The sequence below is a fragment of the Nymphalis io genome, chromosome 4 (assembly GCF_905147045.1).
Source record: "Nymphalis io chromosome 4, ilAglIoxx1.1, whole genome shotgun sequence".
NCBI lineage: Eukaryota > Metazoa > Arthropoda > Insecta > Lepidoptera > Nymphalidae > Nymphalis > Nymphalis io.
This window is the reverse complement of record NC_065891.1, coordinates 860,157-879,835: the sequence shown is the minus strand read 5'-3', so window position 1 is coordinate 879,835 and position 19,679 is coordinate 860,157. Positions and strand designations below refer to the sequence as shown.

Below are 19,679 nucleotides of genomic sequence, written 5' to 3'. Positions count from 1 at the left end.
GCAAGACTCTGTGGATCTTCTGACAGCGTTAACATAATCAACAATATGCGATACAATATACAAAGTAAATAAAGTATCGCTGTAACTTCTATGTTAATCAGATTACTAGCCTTGACGGGAGTCTCTTGTTTACGAAGAATACATTCTTTATTATGATAATGCAATAAATTAGCTTGAGTACGAATATGTATGTCTTCAAAGTGATTATTTTATATATTTTGCTTTTGTTATTTACAGTAACAGCCTGTTAATGTCCCACTGCTGGGCTAAGCCCTCCTCTCCCTTTTGAGGAGAAGGTTTGGAGCTTATTCCACCACGCTACTCCAATGCGGTTTGGTAGAATACAAATGTGGCATAATTTCAATGAAATTAGACACATGCAGGTTTCCTCAAAATGTTTTCCTTTATTTACCGTTTACCGTTATTTACATTGCAACTAATTTATATATTGTAAGACAACTTTTATGTCATTATGTCATATAAACAAACATATGAATTTATTATACATATAAGTGCTAAACTAATCTTCTGTTATTAATTATAATTATATTATTCTTCTGTTCTATATTTATGTAGTTATTCATTATTAATAGTGTAAATAAATAAATAATAATTTCGCTCTATCGTATTGTACATTTTCTAAATTTCACCTTTACTCTAAACTCCGATAGTTCAATCAAGTTGTACTTGTATTTTCTATCATTGTTACACAAAAACATGAATATATTTATGTATGTAAATTCACATTTGTGTTCTCTGAGTTCTTTATAGACCACTTGCTTGTCTATTCTGGAAAACCATGTTAGCGAAATACGGAACATAAAAGCAACGGCCAGTCTGTTGTTTGTAGAACAATAGACTTGGTCGAAAATGTCAATTTTAACGAACAATATACATCTCCAGCTTATGCACTACGATGGGCTTTTATGATACCTAAGTGTGGACAGCAATACGTGTTAATATAACTTATAACAATTTAATAATGTATGTATGTATGTATATAATGTTATAAAATAGATTTAATAATCTAATCTATTTCAAATTTATATTTATATTACATATAATTACCATAATCACTCAAAGGGCAATGGAGAGGGCTATGTTCGGAGTTTCTCTGCGAGATCGAATCAGAAATGATGAAATCCGCAGGCGAACCAAAGTAACCGACATAGCCCGAAGAATTGCTAAATTGAAGTGGCAGTGGGCACATTGCTCGCAGAACCGACGGCCGCTGGGGCAGAAAGGTTCTCGAGTGGCGACCACGAACCGGAAGACGCAGCGTGGGCAGGCCCCCTACAAGGTGGACCGACGACTTAGAACGAGTCGCGGGAAGCCGTTGAATGCGGGCAGCGCAAGATCGGCCAACGTGGATATAGACTAAATCCTTGCCCTTGTTTAACTTCGTTTTGTTTTTCGTTACTCAAATATTTGAAAATAAAAACATTTTAATTTCGTAAATAAATGTACGTTAAACGTAATTGTTTAGATAGGTTTTGCAGTTTATCCTTTACGATTCATTGAATTTACTAATTTAATCTTTACTTTGAATAAAAAAAGGTGTTTATTGAAAGTATCAATTTGTTAAATGTGTCTATATGTATACTCTATTTGTTATTTCATTATTTTATAAATGAACGTATATGTTTATTTATTTCGTACGTCTATATATTTAAAAGCGAGACTGTGGCGCCGACGATATAGACGACTTGATAGCATACTTTTTGTTGTTATGTCACTCTGGCGTAAAGTCAAACGGGAGCCATTTCATGGTTGAACATCATCAACGGATCGACATTAAATTTAATTACATTTGATTATAATATTAGATGGATTTACCTAATGTTTTTACCGATACGCCAGTTTATATATTATATTTCATGCAAGTATTTTTAAGAAAACTAGATGTATATGTTAGAAATACTTATTTATGTACTTCACTTAATACATTTAATAATTACATATTTCTATATTGTGCTTGATTTAATAAAAATATAATCGGTTTCAGAACGTTATGGTATTGTTTGGTAAAAAAGTTAAAAAAATTAATTTCCCGCGCATATATTAAAAAAGAAGAACTGAACGATTGTCATCGAATTAACGATATATGATATTTTGCTTTAATTAAACTTAAAATATCTCATAAGTTAATATATTAAAGATATTAAAATTAACAAATAATAAAACTTATTACTTCTGCTGGTGTATTTATTATATATTTTTTCTATAAATTTAAACTTTTTGTCAATCTTCTTGAGTAGTTCGCGTCTCGGTGTCTCAGAGGTCGTCTTGAAAAAATTTATCATTAGGATGAGTCCGCTTTACATTTACATTTTCATATGTAACTCAAATTACTGCTTGTGTGGTCATTTCATCAGCAACAACATAATAATGTTGGTATCAAATCGACAAAGATAGTCACTAAATTTGCAGCAAAAGAGCGCCGTAATGTGACACACGTTACTGGTGGTAGGGCTTTGTGCAAGCTCGTCTGGGTAGGTACCACCCACTCATCAGATATGCTACCGCAAAACAGCAGTACTTGATACTGTTGTGTTCCGGTTTGAAGGGTGAGTGAGCCAGTGTAATTACAGGCACAAGGGACATAAAATCTTAGTTCCCAAGGTTGGTGGCGCATTGGTTATAAGCGATGGTTGACATTTCTTACAATGCCAATGTCTAAGGGCGTTTGGTGACCACTTACCATCAGGTGGCCCATATGCTCGTCCACCTTCCTATTCTATAAAAATTAAAAAAAAACACGCACATTTCCGAGGCGTGGATTAAAACCCCGATGAGATGTCTATTATATGATAGCATATACGATGTTGCGTAAATATCGATTTACGTATTTTGCCATTATAATCTCAAAACGTATTGAAGCACCATCATGGAATAAGCTCAAACCTTCTCAACAGGACTAATCTCCTCAAAAGAACTAAAGGCCTTAGCTCCGCTGTGTAAGTTTTACAGACTTTACTACTAACTACTTCGATATAACTTTTAGTAATAGTAAAAAAAACATACACACAAACTAAATTTATATCCTTATGATAATAAATAAAATAAATATGATGCATACTAATATTAGTGTATATGCATAGTAATTTAGAAATCATAAGTTGTTTAGATGAAAATAGCGATGAATTATTATTATTATTAAACAACTTTATTGCACATTCACAAGGAGAAAAGAAAAGACAAACACAAGTAAAAAAAAGAAAAAGAAAAACAAAATTTCAAGAAAAGCCTTGCTATATAAACAAAATTGCGGACCTCAACATGATGCGTGCAATGGGCGGTCTTAACACTCAAGTAGTGACCTCTTCCAGACAACCCTGCATTAAGATACTTGCAAGACATAATGGGCGAGTGTATTATACAGACATATATATGAATGTTCGGTTACATTTAAATTATAGCTCAAAGATCATAAATTATAAATCAAAGAAGAGCATTACAACCCTTACAGTCACAACCACCGTGTTTCAACGATTTTACTGTAACTATAACCGAATATTTCGCGTTCAGACAATTCGGCGAATATTCGATCATCGGCTTACACGTAAATATTAAACGATGCAAGCATGTTTGGGTCCGAATTCACAAACATCACTACTCTATTTTCATAAGCTTAGTTTGTGTTTATAATTCGTGTCGTAGCTGTGACCACATCGTGAGGAAACCTGCATGCATGAAAATGTGTGATCACAACCCAACCCGCATTCTAGCAGTTTGTTGAAGTAAACTCAAAACCTTCACATTCCGTAGAAAGTAACAGACTATATAATATGTTACTGGGCTTCCTAATATCCGCTGCACTGCGGGATGGTCATTGCATTTACTCATTGTAAGCTTAGAAAAATACTTTATTTAAATTTTTATTTTTTGTCGATTTTAGCAGTTTTCCCAAATTCCTTCTAAAGTGTTTATTTATAAGTAAAAATAATTATAGCTATTCAATATACTTGAGCTGAATGAAGCGTTGATCTCATATGATATCTAAAGGCCTTTGCTCCTGTATAAGCGTACGCCTCATTAAATTTTGTTTGAATAGAGGGATGAACCAGCCACCTAGCTGGTCGGACACAGCTTATACGGTTTGCAAAAAATAATATGTATAAAGAAATATTTTTTAAGTATTATTTTTACTCATGCTTTCTAAGCAAATAGCTTATCAACATTTTTGTAATTTAAAAAATGTTCTTACACCATTTTAAAATTTGTTTATTATATAAAAGTCAACCCTTTTTTTAACGCTGGAAAAATGCCTTACGCGTTTCCCCCACGGGAACAGTGGTGGGTATGTGGGCTCGCATCACATCGGAATACCCACTAAAAAATCAGCGGTACCCTTTCCGTCATAACGTGGAACGTCACGGGATCGCTTTCGCATGCTACCGTGACGCTCTATATAAAAGTCAACCTAGTATGAGTTAAAAATGACCACATTTTTTTTAAATTTAATTCACGTAGTAAAACGAGTGACAGTAGTTTGTAGTAAAAGTGGTTCGATGAAAATGCATTTAACCCATATTTACTAACAGGTGAAATTAAGCATTTGCTTAAAAAAAGTATTTATTTCGGGAATAAAACATTTTTTATTTTCATTATCACATTGTTAATTACACTATTAATATTGTTTTATTAAAGAAAAATATATTTATGTATATCTAAAAAGAATTTACAATCTTATCTATGATTATTATGGTATTATTTTTATTCATAAAACAACAGCACAATATTTTTTTTGTAATTAAAATAAAATTATTTTATACAACTGGCCTTTTGAAAATTTGTAAGCTAATAATAATTAATAAATGTTATCTTTTTATTTGTCGTTTAGTTAATTGAAGTTGAAACGAAACATTATTTCGTCAACTGTACAAGAATAACGCATGCATCAGCTGAATGAATAGTCAGACAGGAAGAGCCGCCACAAACATCACCGCCATCACCGCGCCCATCTCGCGAGCAAACACTCACTAGTCCATTCATTCACTCACACACGCGTTTACGTACACTCATACATAAACACAGCACTCAATGATTCCGCAACCCTTCGATGACGGCTTTTGTGAGAGACATCTCTCTGTATCTTATAGTTTGCATTTATTAATATTTTGTAATATAAATTTCAATTATATATATATAATTTCAAGTCTCTGAATTTAAATTAAGATTTTTTTATGTTTTGATTTCCAATAAAATAATTCGATAATAATGTCATTATGCATAAATTATGGCTTTGAATAAAATTACTGGGACGTTATTTAATATTTTTCAATTAGCGATTGATTAAAATTGTAATGAAAACCAACTGCTTGTGCACTCAAATTAATGAAACAGATTAACGTGTTACGAAACATACGAAATGTATTCGAACAAATTTCCATTTAATTAATTAAAAAGCATCGAAGTGGTCGAACACTATCTAGCGAATAGCAAAATACTACACGAACCTGCATTTTGCTATTTGGCCGAAACCACAAAATGGCCGACCCGCATTGATTAAGATTGCTCATCACGTGGATGTATACAACGCTACAGTTTAAATTTACTAAAACCAAATTTTTGTTATGTAGGCATCAAATTTTTTATTAAAATAAATAAGTCGTACAATGAATTATAAAACTATCAAGATTGAATTAAATAATTTAATAATTATACTTGACCTAGTTATTTTATACGATTTGTGTTGTATATCAGTAGTAAACAATCTAAATTACATTACACATTATGTAATATTTAACATAATAAGAATAGTATATTTCTTACAATGATATTACCTGCCTAGTTAAATATGAAATTTTGTAAAAATGATTTACTGTTCACATTTAAATACCATTATAAAATTATGCGTACTCGAATAAATTTATTATTTTTTTGCTTATTTTTCTACATATATAGAAAAATAAGCAAATATATATAAATCATTGACCATTAAAATAAATTAACTACTAGGCACTAAATAATTACTTAAAGCTTAGTGAATTTAGCATAATTACAGCGGCACGAAGCTCAATACATACCTAAATTGTACTCTCATACATCAGCTGCCTGCAATCGGAACTTGCTAGGCATTCAAATGCTTTCTATATCCCTCGCTATGCTGGACGGGCAGGACTCTGCACAATGGCTGTCAATTTAACCGGGAATTTGGCTTGGATGCCTTTGCTAACGTACTACGATAGAACACTGACATGACCAGCCAAGAGGCTTATTGAATTACCTATTGCTCCTATTGTCATTTAGTTACAAGCCCATAATTCACTGCGATACAGTTTGAGATGATATTCGTAAATCAAGATAAAACTATTTATAATTGTCTTTTAAATAACTGCGCATTCTACAAACAATATGATCTTAAAAAAATTAAAAGTTTAATTAATTAAAGTCAATTACATTTATTACATAAATAAGCTTTAAAAATATTCTCTAAGGTCTTAAAGGTTATTTGTCGCGGGATCGGATATTTAAACGATATTTATATTTTACTTTAATATAAAACTCTTATGAAATAAAATGTAAATAATATAAAACATAAATTATGAACATATAACGGTTACAATTTGAACGAATACCTTTAATACATTGACATTACATTTATAAAATATTCTCAATGAACTGCATTGAGAATTCCCAGCCTAACCTTACCGACCTTAAGATTAGTCCTTCGCTCGTGAATTCAAATGCCACAGCCCCACAAAGGATGCCGATCGTGAATTACCAACCGCAATCTTTAGGCTGATCGTAAATTACATATATTTCAATACTGAACTAGAAATTTAATCGATTTTTCTACACTATATTATAAAGCAAATCGATACCTTTTTTGCATATAGCAGACCTGGAATATGTAAACCTATACTAATGTTATAAATACGAAAGTAACTCTGTATGCCTGTCTAATACACAGAACGGATTTTGATGAAACTTAAGACTACTTTTTCGTAAAACTAAGAGTATATACAATAATATAATTATAATAAAACAATATAATTGTTTTACCAAGCGCAAGCTAACATTAGAATGTGTGTATGGAATTTTAGTTAATTCTATTATTTAATAAAATTTACCTTTAGAATAATTATTAATCATATTTACATCTTTATTCAAAGTACTGCAATGGTTATTATATAAGAACTCATTTAATAACTCACCCGTGAAATGTTGACAACCGACTTATGGTGACATGCTATTTTGATGCGTGTATTCTTGAATTACTACAGATAAAGTCAATGTCTCATATCACTTTCTAACATTTCATGACCAATTTCTGCTTTGTTTCGAGTTGTTCTATCAGAAAAGTCCTAATGGTTTAATTAAAATGATTAAACAAACATTACAATATATGTGTGTTTGTGTGTGTAGTGGCAACGACACACAAAGCCTTTTGATTGATAAACAATTTCAACTATAAAGGTTTTTTTTTTATTTAAATAATACATTACAAAACGTTCAGTTTATTTAGGACCGTTGTCCATGTTCAACTGATTTCCATAGTAAACAATTGCGGTCTTGCAAACCAATTAGCTTATACATTTATTTCTGTCATTAATTAAAATTAATTGTTTAGCAAATTATTTTGCCTTAATTTAAATTATAAATTTATATATAATTAAATTGTGTTAAATTCGTAACCTTATGAAAAATGAAAAAATGAAAAATGAAAAAATAGTTTATTCTTTATCAAGTTGTACATAGCAAATAAAGGTTGGGACCCTCTTATAAAGCTTATAATTAACCTTATAATTATAAAGATATTGTTATTAACTGTTTATTTAAAGTTAGTTACTTATAGTTAGTACCTTCTAAATTTTGACACACGTGACTAATATAGTAGGTACTTATTGTAGGTTGAAATAAGTTATGTGTAACCAATTTAAATTATTTATTTAACCATTTTTTATAAATTAATTTTATATATAGAATATACTTGTTGGAACAGTTATCTATACTAGTATTATAAATGGGAAAATTAAACTGTCTATCTCTTACGCTTTTTACGACACAAGTTTGGTATGACGCAAGCTTAAATCCCTAGAAGACTGATTTTATATATTTTGTATACATCTTATAGCCAACTTAGAGATCAGCCAACTGCGCAGGACATATTATAGTGTACAAGTGTGTGCGCAAACACAGGTGCACTCTCTATTCCCTAATTCTCATAACCCGATGTGACAGCGATTCGACACGACCAGAAAGAGTGCACGCACGAGAGTATACACACTTCCAACTTCCAGACTCCGTCTGTAACTGAGATTTTTCACCAAAAAATCCAATAACTTTTTATTGGCCCGACCTGGGAATCGAACCCAGGACCTACGGGTCTGCTTTACATCAAGCCACTAAACCAACAAGGCAAACAAAGGCATATATATACATTAAATTCAAATACACAAAACAAAAATAGAAGAGAAGAAATTTAAATGACAATTTACTCAAAAGTTGCTGTGATATCGATGTAAGCTTTCGATCGTATTCGTATCAAAGCGTTGTTGGTTGTGATCGATTAACCGATAGACAACTGAAATGAGTAGCGAACCGACGCGACCGACGAACCACATTTTCACTGATTATTTCCACAACCGCGCTGATTCGTTGTTTCGTCTGCGTTAATGAAAATATTCAATATTCATTTGTAATTTTCCATGTGTCGAAACATTGTTAATAATTGATAATAATCCGTATAAAATAGTAGGTAACTAGTGAAGTCCTTGCCGGTTCTTGTGGTAGAACTTTCGAGTCCGAGTCTTGTAACTGTTTTGGTTTAATTTAAATATTTGTAATAATATCCTGGGACATTATTCACACACGGCCATCTGATCCCAAACTAAGCAGAGCTTGTACTATGGAAACCAGACAACTGATATACTACATATACTGCTATTCTTTTGTAAATACATACTTATATAGATAATTACTCCCAGTCTCAGAACAAACAGAAATGTTCATGCACACAAATGTCTATCCTGGGTGGGAATCCACCATCCACCATCTAAAAAATATCAAATCTTTATAAGAAGAAAAACTTGAAATCATTTGAATATTCATGAATACCGATAAACACAATATATTGTAATTATATATTGTAATACCTATATATGACATTGAAAGGAAAAAAATATAATGAAAACACACATCATTATTTTAAATACATGTGAACTAGACATATATGTCGTGCGACATATGTAGATATGTATGTCTACATATGTCACACATAAATAAAATGTCAGAAAATATATCGTTAACATAAATGGGCGTCGAATAGATGCAATAGCGGCGCTTCAATATGGCTTGTTACCTTTCTGAACTAGTTTGACGTTTCAATGTAGTTATGAATTGTTTTTTTTTATATTTAAATATGGAACATCGTATTACATATATTAGTATTTATGACAAAAGAATGCGAATGAAAGACAAATTATTCAATGGGTACACGTACTAAACAATTGAAAAATTATGAAACTGCAAGTTGGCCCAGAAAAAAGGAGTGGACGAATTCAGCCGCACTTTATATTAGTATTAATTAAAACAAAATATCTGTCTGTTTGTATAAACAAATATCACAAAAAAAACTACATACAGTTTATCAAAACTAGGCACTACAGTATTAGCGTGACGCTAAACTATATTTCTTCTTCTTACTACAATATTTTGAGGTTATTTTATTGCACAAAAGTCATTATCAAAGTCTCTACCAAAAAGTCGTGACATAATAAATAGCAACTTTTATTGTTCACCTTAAGCTTGCAAATTTTTTTTCAATTGAAGAACATGCTCTTCTTTATTAAAACATAATCATCTATTTAAATATATTTTTTAAATAAAATAATCCTGTTATTCTACGATGTATAAAAAAGCAATTATAATACTAGTAAAATTATTTATATCTATTGCAGGTACTTCTGAAGAGAATTTAACAAAATGCGTGTTAACCACAGTTGAAGGTAATCGTAAGAAGAAACTTAATTAAGAGAAGAGCAAAACAAACGTGCCATGGATATTCGGATGTTCATCTTTTTGGCGATATCCGCCCAACTGTGTAAGTTCAATCACTATTAAAAAATTATCACAAGAAATATAATAATTATTTGGCTCATATTTTTCACTCAGTGTCTTAAATTGTTACCAATACTTTGTTTTATTTTCCTATATAATAAAATAAATATAAAATAATAGTTTTTTTATAAAAAAATAAACAGAACGTTGCATTATTTTAAGCATCCAACAAAAATCCGTATATCGATCCTAAAGATGAATACCTAATGGACTTTCTTGGGTAGTCTATTTGATTCTAAGAATATTAACACGAACGAACGATACAGCGAAAAGAAGGGAAAAATGAAAATGTTTAGGCCAAAGTAATTGAAAACACATAGATTGGAGTGGGGGCCGATACCGATCGCATCTAAGGTGGACTATCTCAGCCCACTTGATGGCAAATGGCCCGGAAGTAACAAGGATATAGCGACACGACCTCGCCAGAATTTTGTTAACCAATTTCTATGCGAAAATGCAACATAAATTTGTATTTGCCAACGTAAAATAACGTTTGCGTGTACTTTATTTATATATATTATATCTTTTAATCCTATCAGACTTTTTAATAATATTTGATAATTTCAACGCCAATATATAGAATACTTTTTCGTTTATTGTTTAGCAGATGAAAAAAGTAGGAAATAATCTCTAAATTAGAAAACAAATTGTTTTCTTTTATATAAACAACTAACAAGTTCTTTGCTGGATATTTTACTGGAAATATTGATATCGTTTTTATATTGTTGTTTTGTAGTATTTAAATATTATAGAATGAATATATTAAATAAAACAACATCACACGTCATTTGACAATCGTTACGCATCGACGTGCGTAAAGTTCATATCTAAAGCCTTTGAAGCGAAGCCTAGGTCCTATTACGGATCATTTACTGATCAATGGATTTGAAGTAACTCATATAATAACCGCTCTTCACGTTCCTTTTTTTTCTAATAATGATGGGTGAGGAAGTAAAACATTCATTTTAGCAACGTAAAAGATAGGCATTATTGTACACGTTGCTTTATTGTTTTTATTTAAAATGTGATTATAAGTTCAAACCCAGACAAGCTATGAGATTTTGAGTAACTAATTTATGTTTATGATTCGTCTCGTGCACAGTAGGAAAGGATAACATTGGGATAAAACGTGCATGTCGGTAGAACATGTCCCACATGTGTATCCATGTTGAGACAACATTAAGCTCCAAGCGTCTCCTCAATCTTAGGAGGTCTTAGCCCAGCAGTGGGACATTTACAAGCAGTGACTTTAATTTAGTATTATTTTAAAATTTCAGGTAGCATAATATCAGCGAATGGTCCATTCTACAATGGCGGACAGACACCACCAAACCCAGCACCCGCTGGTAACTTTATTACCCAAACTGTTTACGGATTCTTGGACTTTACCACCACGATAGGCAATACTGTTATGGTATTTTCACCACACTCAGCCCCACCACCAGGTGATTTCGTTTTTAATTAATGATGTGATTTTATTTTGTACTAAGACTTCAAACGTAAACTAATTATTACTAATGTTTGTATCAGTTAAAATCGTAACTATCGCCATTGTACTCAAAAAATATTCTATAAAACATTTAAAAATTGATATTTTCAATTAGAATAGAACAGTTTTTACTTATTTAATTTTTCTACTTATATAAATTAATTATACTCTACTAATAATAAAGTTCAGTATATAAATAACATTATATGAATAAAACTTGAGTTTGAATGTAACTTCCTAAACGCGAGTTGTTTATTTAATTATAATCTTTTTTTTTACCCGTAGAACCACCGAAAACGGAAAATTCCCTACAAGAAAATATTATAGAAACAAAACCACCACCGATAAGCAATGTAAAGCCAGAAGCCATTAAACCTAGCAAAACGACGGATAAAGATAAAACTAATAAATTAGGAGGCCCAATCGCAGCATCAAGTGCTATTTCAGTTATAACATCCCCAAAAAAAGAAGAAAAAATTGCTAATGTGCCAAAATCAGCAGCTAAAGAACAAAAACAAATAATAACTAAAATCGAAGTTTTTGCAGGACCATCGAAAATTGTAGAAAATATCTCTAAACCAGTAAAAGCTAATAAACAACCCTCCCCGTCCAAAAAGCAAGAAAAAAATCAAACTATCAAAAGCGTCACTAACATAATTAGCAGTAAGGTTGAAGTAAAACAAAACTCACCACCGTCTTCAATAGTAAATTCTAAGATTAGCAGTATAATTGAAATCAAATCTAGCAAGGCAGAAGAAGAACCTGCAATTTTAGTTTCAAATAATATTGGTGAACCAGAATACGATTACTTGTCACGACAACCATCTGAGTTCGTTGAAGAAACATACCGAGTTATTAACTTACGTCCATCAAAATCCCATGCGCAAAAACCGAAAAATAATCTTAAAAACAGACATCAACCAACTCCTCCTCCTGATGATGAAGAACATCCTGTTGGTCTCGTTACTACTCTCGGCGGGACAATAGTAAAGGATGGACTAACTACAGTTCATGAAACTAGTGTCATAGGCACTTATATATCAGGAAAATACGCACAAGTTCTTAATAGTAACTCGAAAATTTTACAATCAGGTCATAAAGCTAAAATATCGCCTAGTCCATCCCATAGAATTTTAAAAACTGCAGCACCAGCAATTATTAAAAATCATAGACACAATTTAGAACCGACACCATCGATAAGTGACGAAGATAATCACAGTAAAACAACACGTAGACAGACAAATAGTGGAAGTTCTTATAAAAACCGCCACAGATCTCAAAATATTGAAAATGATAATCCTGAACCTTCTAACCAGGGCAAGAAATTTAAAAACAGAAATTCTTCACATTCCCAGCGAACGCAAAGGTATAGTATACGTGTCATAAGCCTACTATGACTACTAACAAATTCGGATAAATTAACTCGAAAAAAAGGTATTGCATATTTTACACTTAAATAACATAAAAAATGATAATTTAAATAATATTACCTCAATATGACGAGCTTTATATTAAATTTGCATGACCACTCTAACTTGCACTATATTAAGCAGTAAAAATTAGTCTTTGTTAGTTTTAAGAGCACTTTTTCCATTTTCAGTACACGTTTTGGTCGACCTGCCAACACAGCTCAACTGGCAACTGTATCTGTTTTCAGTGAATCATCACCACCTTTTTCAAATAGACGAAAAAGCAATCGCAACTCTGGCCACAAAACGACGGTGACACCATCAAGCAACAATGATAGTCAATCCAGACGTGGATTCAAGCCACGCATTCAGCCCACTGCAGTTGAACAAGTTACACCAGTTGCATCTTCTAGCGTATATAAATTTAAATTAAATCGATCACAAAGTTCAGGACGCTGGCAATATAAAACTAGTCCTAAACCCAAAGTAACAATTCGTAAAATGAACGGTGATGATGAACCACAAACTACACCAAGCTTGAACCCTCTCCTTGATGATCCTCAATCAAATGATTTATCACCTCAAGCACGATCCGATAACGATCTGGAGCTCTCAGGTTCTCAGAGTGGTCCAGGTACTCTTTTAGATAATGATACTGAAGATAATTCAATAGAAAAACCACCACCAGTTGAAACCCTTAAAGTAGAAATTTCGACTCCAGCTGATTTTCGAGATGTGTACTATGAAATTGCAACGCTTAAGTCTCCCTATACCTTCCAGGTACGTCTGTATATAATAAAAATAATCAGTTATAATAAAAATATCAGTTTTAATTAAATTGAAAATTTCGTTATATAATTTATTATTAATTTTACAGGTTGGACGCGTAAAAAATACACGTATCATCACCGTAACTACTACGATTGAAAAACGTATCGAACCAACAGCATTGCCGATAAATAGCCAGAGTGTCCTAAATGAACCATTAACTGAAAATATATTAGCAACAGCATCGCCATACGGAAAGGACCATTATCTTTTAGATTCTAGCATAGTAACATTACCTCCAATAACACTATCATCGGATGTTGAAACCCCTCCTTTAGAAACCGTAACTGAAACATTCAGTACCACACAGAATATGCTTAAAACTCATATATTACCAATTGTAAGAGATGTTAACATGACAAATAGTCTTACTTTTATACAGACTTATCAAGTTACGAGGTTCGTTACAGCAACTAAAACATTACCTCCTATGGATTTCTATCAATTCATACCAAGCAAAACTTTGAAAGAATTTAATAGTCGCCTTGACGAAGCTGGTTCCGAATTACATCTTGAATTAGACTTTGGTGACAGTAACGAAGACGAGGATGGAGTACCACGACGCGTCTTCCCACCTGATTTGGATCTTGCCAATATCGGTTCAAATTTCGACTTGACTGAAATCGATAAATATAGAGATAACCACTTAAGACTCAAGAAAGCACATGGACAAAATAAAGTGAACCAAGTAACTGAACCGCCAAACCCTGTAACTCCAGCTCTAACACCAGAACAAGCACAACAACTTGCTTTATTAAGATTACTCAACCCAGCTGCAGCGGCACAAATCCCAAATGTCGTTACAACTTCGAAACCAATCCTTAAATACGAAACGATATACGAATCACACGTAATACCACTTTTTGATGGAAGGAATACAATCCAAAGCACAATATCGCGACCAGTCGCAACGATAACTAAAACGGAATATGAAATAGGAACAAGTAGCTTACCAGCCCTGCCCATTAATCCTCTTTTCCCTCAACAGCAGTTCACGGTTACATCGACCCCGGTTGTTTTGAACACGGAAGTTGTTGCTACGAATAGCAAAGTTCTGAAATTGACATTCGGCGCTAAGACAGTGTATACAACACTGTTCTCGACTACAGTTGTTCCAACGGTATTGACGTCTTACGTGACGTCTTCTATACCCGTGCAACCAAGCGCCGCCGGCTTTCCAGGATACTACCCGGCGCCATTTGCACCTTTCCCCTACGTCGGGTAAGAGTAAGAGGACAATAGTAAATAACAATACATTTGACACTTGTTAGAAATGTAACGGACTTATTTGAATCAGTGTTAAGGTTTTTGATGATAGCGTAAAATATGAAACTTTAAAACGTGGGTGCGTTATAATACGAGTGCTAAACTATATAAGTGCGTGAGTAGTGAATATTGCAAATGTTACAAAATGTTTCGATTTATAGCTTTTGTGAAAGTGCATGAAACTATTACGTATCTCTTCTCTTAAAGTTTCTCGAGCGTAGAAAATAGGAATCGTTGTTATGGTAACCCTAATATTGTGAAATACATGAGGTGTACTATGGCTTGTAAAATATCAATAAATTTATTTTAATTTACTTTATTATTAGTAAATGCTTTGTAAATACTCGTAATTTATATTAATCTTACCTTGTAAATAAAACAATGTATACATTGTAATATTATCGAAATTGTAGATATAAAGAATATATTATATTTTATATATTTTTGTAAATTGATTGCTTAAATAAATTGGTTAACTATATCATCAAATTATAGTTTTATTATCTCTGGCGCATGTTTACAAATATATATGTAAATGTTTAATGACAATAAAATTTCTTAATATATTTCTGATACAGTTTTTTTTACAAATCTTTAAATAAGATACAAGTTATACGAGACAATTCAAAAACAATCAAATTATTATTAAAACGATTTATTACATTATTTATCAATATACATATCAAAAGCTAAATGACGTCCTTCTAACTTATTTTGGCCACGCCGGCCATTACCAATGAAGACGAATTTAAGTACAGGAGATATACGACAGATGTGCACTTTTTATTTTCTCAGTCTCATAATCCGATGAGACTGCAAGTGACGCGAAATGTGGCTGCGGGAATGTTATACTGGTAACCTCCTTATTGCTAACCATAATTGATTTATAAAAATAACACAAAACATTAAAGCTGACAGACAGAAGACATTGGCGCTATATGAAACGCGAATCATATATTAAATCGTCAATGAGTTACGTCCCTTGTATCAATAATTACACTGGCTCACTCACTCTTCAAAGAGGCATAATACTAAGTAACGATGTGTGTGTTTAAATAAATAATCTACTGAATCTGTAGTTGAAGTATACAATCTATAAGCGTAAAAGCTAGCCACTACACCAAAGGGAAAATATTGAATTTCAACTTTATAAAGTTAAAAATAAATTCATTCGAATATTGATATTTATTCAGAATATTTTTTTCGATGAATAAAAATGTTCACGTACAGAAAAATATCCAATTTACTTTGCCGTACAATATTTCAAAAGGATGCGAGTTATTTCTCATGATAACTTAATTAAAGCTTTTCTTAGAGAATGAGGGCCAAAGATACGAAGAGGCCTTCAGTTATAGAACTAAGATTAATGGAAGCTGTTGCGTAAACATAATATTAAAATAGAATATTAGTTTCCATTTTTCTTATCTTATTAGTAATATTACTTAATGTTATCCATTTAACAAGGTATATACGACTGTATAAAATTCTATCTATTGTAAAGGCGAATGTAACTCAGTTTGTCTGTTACGCTTTCAAATCGGCTAAACTACTGATTGATAGATAAAGATATTAAGATTTAAAAATAAATAGTTAACACATCAAGATGAAATGATGACAAAAAAACGGGTTGAAATTGCTGGATACAGAAAATACAGGAGCGGACCAATCAGGGCACACGTCTATGTCCAGCCGTGGACCAAAAGAGCGATGAATAGCTGGAAATAGAATTAAAAAAAGACACGCTCATTAAGAGTTAGTAGAAGGAAGAGATGCATGTTAAATTTAAGATGTTATAAAAACATAAATTGTTGCTATTGTTATTAAAAATTAATAAATAAAAAACTTTGGTTTTCAATTTCGTCAATTATTTTGTGTAAATCAATAAAATAATACCAACGAATTAATCTTTTTTCTCAGATTATACTGTAAAAAAATCATTTTGAAAAATATAACTTAATCTCTTCTAAAATGAGAGCTCCGCAATAACAAAAGCAACAGATAATAAACTCAAGCGTATTTTTAAAATTTAATGTAATTGAAGAAATAGTACTATCGACAAACTTTAAAATAAATAAATCAAGCAACATTGTAAATACAAGCAAAACAAGCGCGTTTATTTTAAAGTATTCCGCAAAGTATTTTTATCTTTAAGTTATCTACAGCAAAGAAAATACTAAGAGATCGAAAGATTCAATAACATACTTTGTAAGTTTGCGTTCAGTTTGGGAAAACACGTATTCATGTTATTATTTAATACATAGCAACTTTATCATATTAATATACATTTTGTTTTAAAATTGCTCTAATTTTTTCTAGTGTTCTAGTACTTTTGATTTAAGAGGTAAATTAATAATATTATATAATAATAAAATGCTTGTGTTTCTAAAACTATTTATAATAATAACATAACTTTATCATCATTATAGTTGAACGCCAGTGAAAGATTGCTGAATATGTTTGTGTCCGCATATCATTGTGGTTTATTATTCGCCTAAAGTAAACATAACAAAATCGAACAGTCCGGATGTATGCGGGAAACTTGGTGATCCTATTTACATATAATAAACGATATTAATTCAATAATTGAACGGATTATTAATATGAGTCCCTGTTACTTTGAAAGAATATCATTCAACTAGTTCCTATCTGATAATTACTTAACAAAATTATTTCTGCCAATTTCAAGTATGTAAGTCCTATAGTTTTGAAATGACTTTATATAAATAACTATTTCGCCTAAAATGTTCAGTTTCAGATAGTACATGTTTAAAAATGTTATGACCATCGACACTCTTGCACTTCTCACGTTAAAGCTTAATTTTTATAATAAAACGACCCATCAATCAAATTCCAAGTCTATGGGATTTTATTTGAAACCTTTTTTTACTTTGAATCCCCAATCAGACAAAACCACATGGAACCACCTAAATTGATTCGGTAGTGTTTTTCATCATCATCATCATTCACTTGCCCTTATCCCATTTATTTGGAGTCACTCTTTTATTACAAGACTGCGAGAAAAATGATTTATCAGATTTTTACGACCGGTCGTTGGCTGACGTCGACCCTTTGAGAAACTAAAGATAAAAACTGCATACAAGGTAACGTATATTGACTGCAAATGATTTAAATGGGGAGAATGAAGTATAACGCTGGAGATATTCGTAACACGTTGAAAGAAAAGTTAAAGAAGCTGTTCAAGAAACACCAATCAGCAATACCACAACAAATCACAAAATCTACTGCTTTGATGAGATAAAAAATGTCGAGTTTCGTTGACATATCATGTAAAATATGGAATAACTAGACTGTATTTCATTAATATACTTTTGAAAATTAGTTGATGGAAAAGAGTTACTGTTCAGTTTTAAGGCGGTTTTTGTCAGTTATTCATTCAATTCATAATCCACATTATGAACGTTTAAGCTTGAGCTTTAAATATAAATTAAACCCTTAAAATGACGATTTATTTACATTATCTTATAATTATAATATATTTCATTAACTTTTCAAATATAACTTTGTACCGTATTGTATCGTAGCTTCAAAAGGCAGATTGAATTATTTGTAACTCTTATAATGATTTTTTTCTTTATAGTATAGGAAGGTGTACGGTCAGAGTGGTCAAAGCCTATAGACATTGACGCCTCTAGAAATATTAACCGTTCCAACCGACTCCAACCTTGGGAACTAAGATGTTATGTCCCATGTGTCTGTAGTTACACTGGCTCACCCTTCCAACCAAAGTTGAGCTTGTTCGGAGGTAGAATATGTGATGAGAGGATGGTACCTACACAGACGGACTTGCACGAAGTACGACCTAAAAATAATGTTTTGCTTAAAATCATTACAGAAATCGCTTAATAATAATTTAGAACAGTCCCTAAAAGTATAATCGTAACGGTTCGGAGCTAACCCACCAGGCTTGCCGATGCCGGCTTGTCCGATACATGCAGAATGTTGACGATTTTGCTGCCGAGAAATTATAAAAACAACATACATATACATTCAGTTATTTGTTGGATTCGAAATAGTGACATTCGATTAAGATCTATATGTTCGTTCTATGTCAGCTCAGTGACAAAAACACAATTCGAAACTAATTCCAAACTTTGTTGTTATATCTATATTCGTCACTAATCTACGCTAGCATGACTGCTCTCTGATTGAAGTTTAGACAAAATCGGCTTATCGTATGCCGATAGAGTAAAGGGGGTGATTTAATTGAAAATGCAGTGTCCGCTCGTCACCTATCTATGGTGACTTTCACTAAAATATTTTGGTGGACGTTATAAAAGTATTTAAAATGTATTGTCTTTATATTTATATTATAATATATAATATATATATATATAGATAGAGTATAAATATATATGATATATATATATATATATATATATATATATATATATATATATATATATAATACGCGAAATACCACTCATCACAAGATCTCTTAAACTCCGATAGTTTGACTTGAAATATGTCACAGTTATTCCTGCCCCGACGTAAACGCTCACTAAGAAAGGATTTAACGCAAATCCTATCCAAAATAAATTTTTCTTCTTTTTTATTTTGATTCAGGGAAATTATGTTATAAAGAACCCGCCTCGTTGGTCTTG

The 19,679-nt window shown here is 31.7% G+C and overlaps 1 protein-coding gene across 2 annotated transcripts in view; it reads left to right on the top strand.

The window, feature by feature from the left end:
* Window positions 1-15,510, top strand: part of LOC126781653 (uncharacterized) — a 154,143-nt gene extending 138,633 nt beyond the window's left edge. The window contains exons 5-9 of one of the 2 annotated variants that reach the window (XM_050506598.1): window positions 9,906-10,048; window positions 11,343-11,510; window positions 11,840-12,920; window positions 13,212-13,743; window positions 13,841-15,510. In XM_050506598.1, the coding sequence (XP_050362555.1) occupies window positions 10,003-10,048; window positions 11,343-11,510; window positions 11,840-12,920; window positions 13,212-13,743; window positions 13,841-15,016 (3,003 nt within the window). In that variant the 5' untranslated portion in view covers window positions 9,906-10,002 and the 3' untranslated portion in view covers window positions 15,017-15,510. Of the gene's footprint in view, window positions 1-9,905; window positions 10,049-11,342; window positions 11,511-11,839; window positions 12,921-13,154; window positions 13,744-13,840 lie in introns of both variants that reach the window. The other variant, XM_050506597.1, reaches the window with a different exon arrangement.
* Window positions 15,511-19,679: the final 4,169 nt, after the last annotated feature.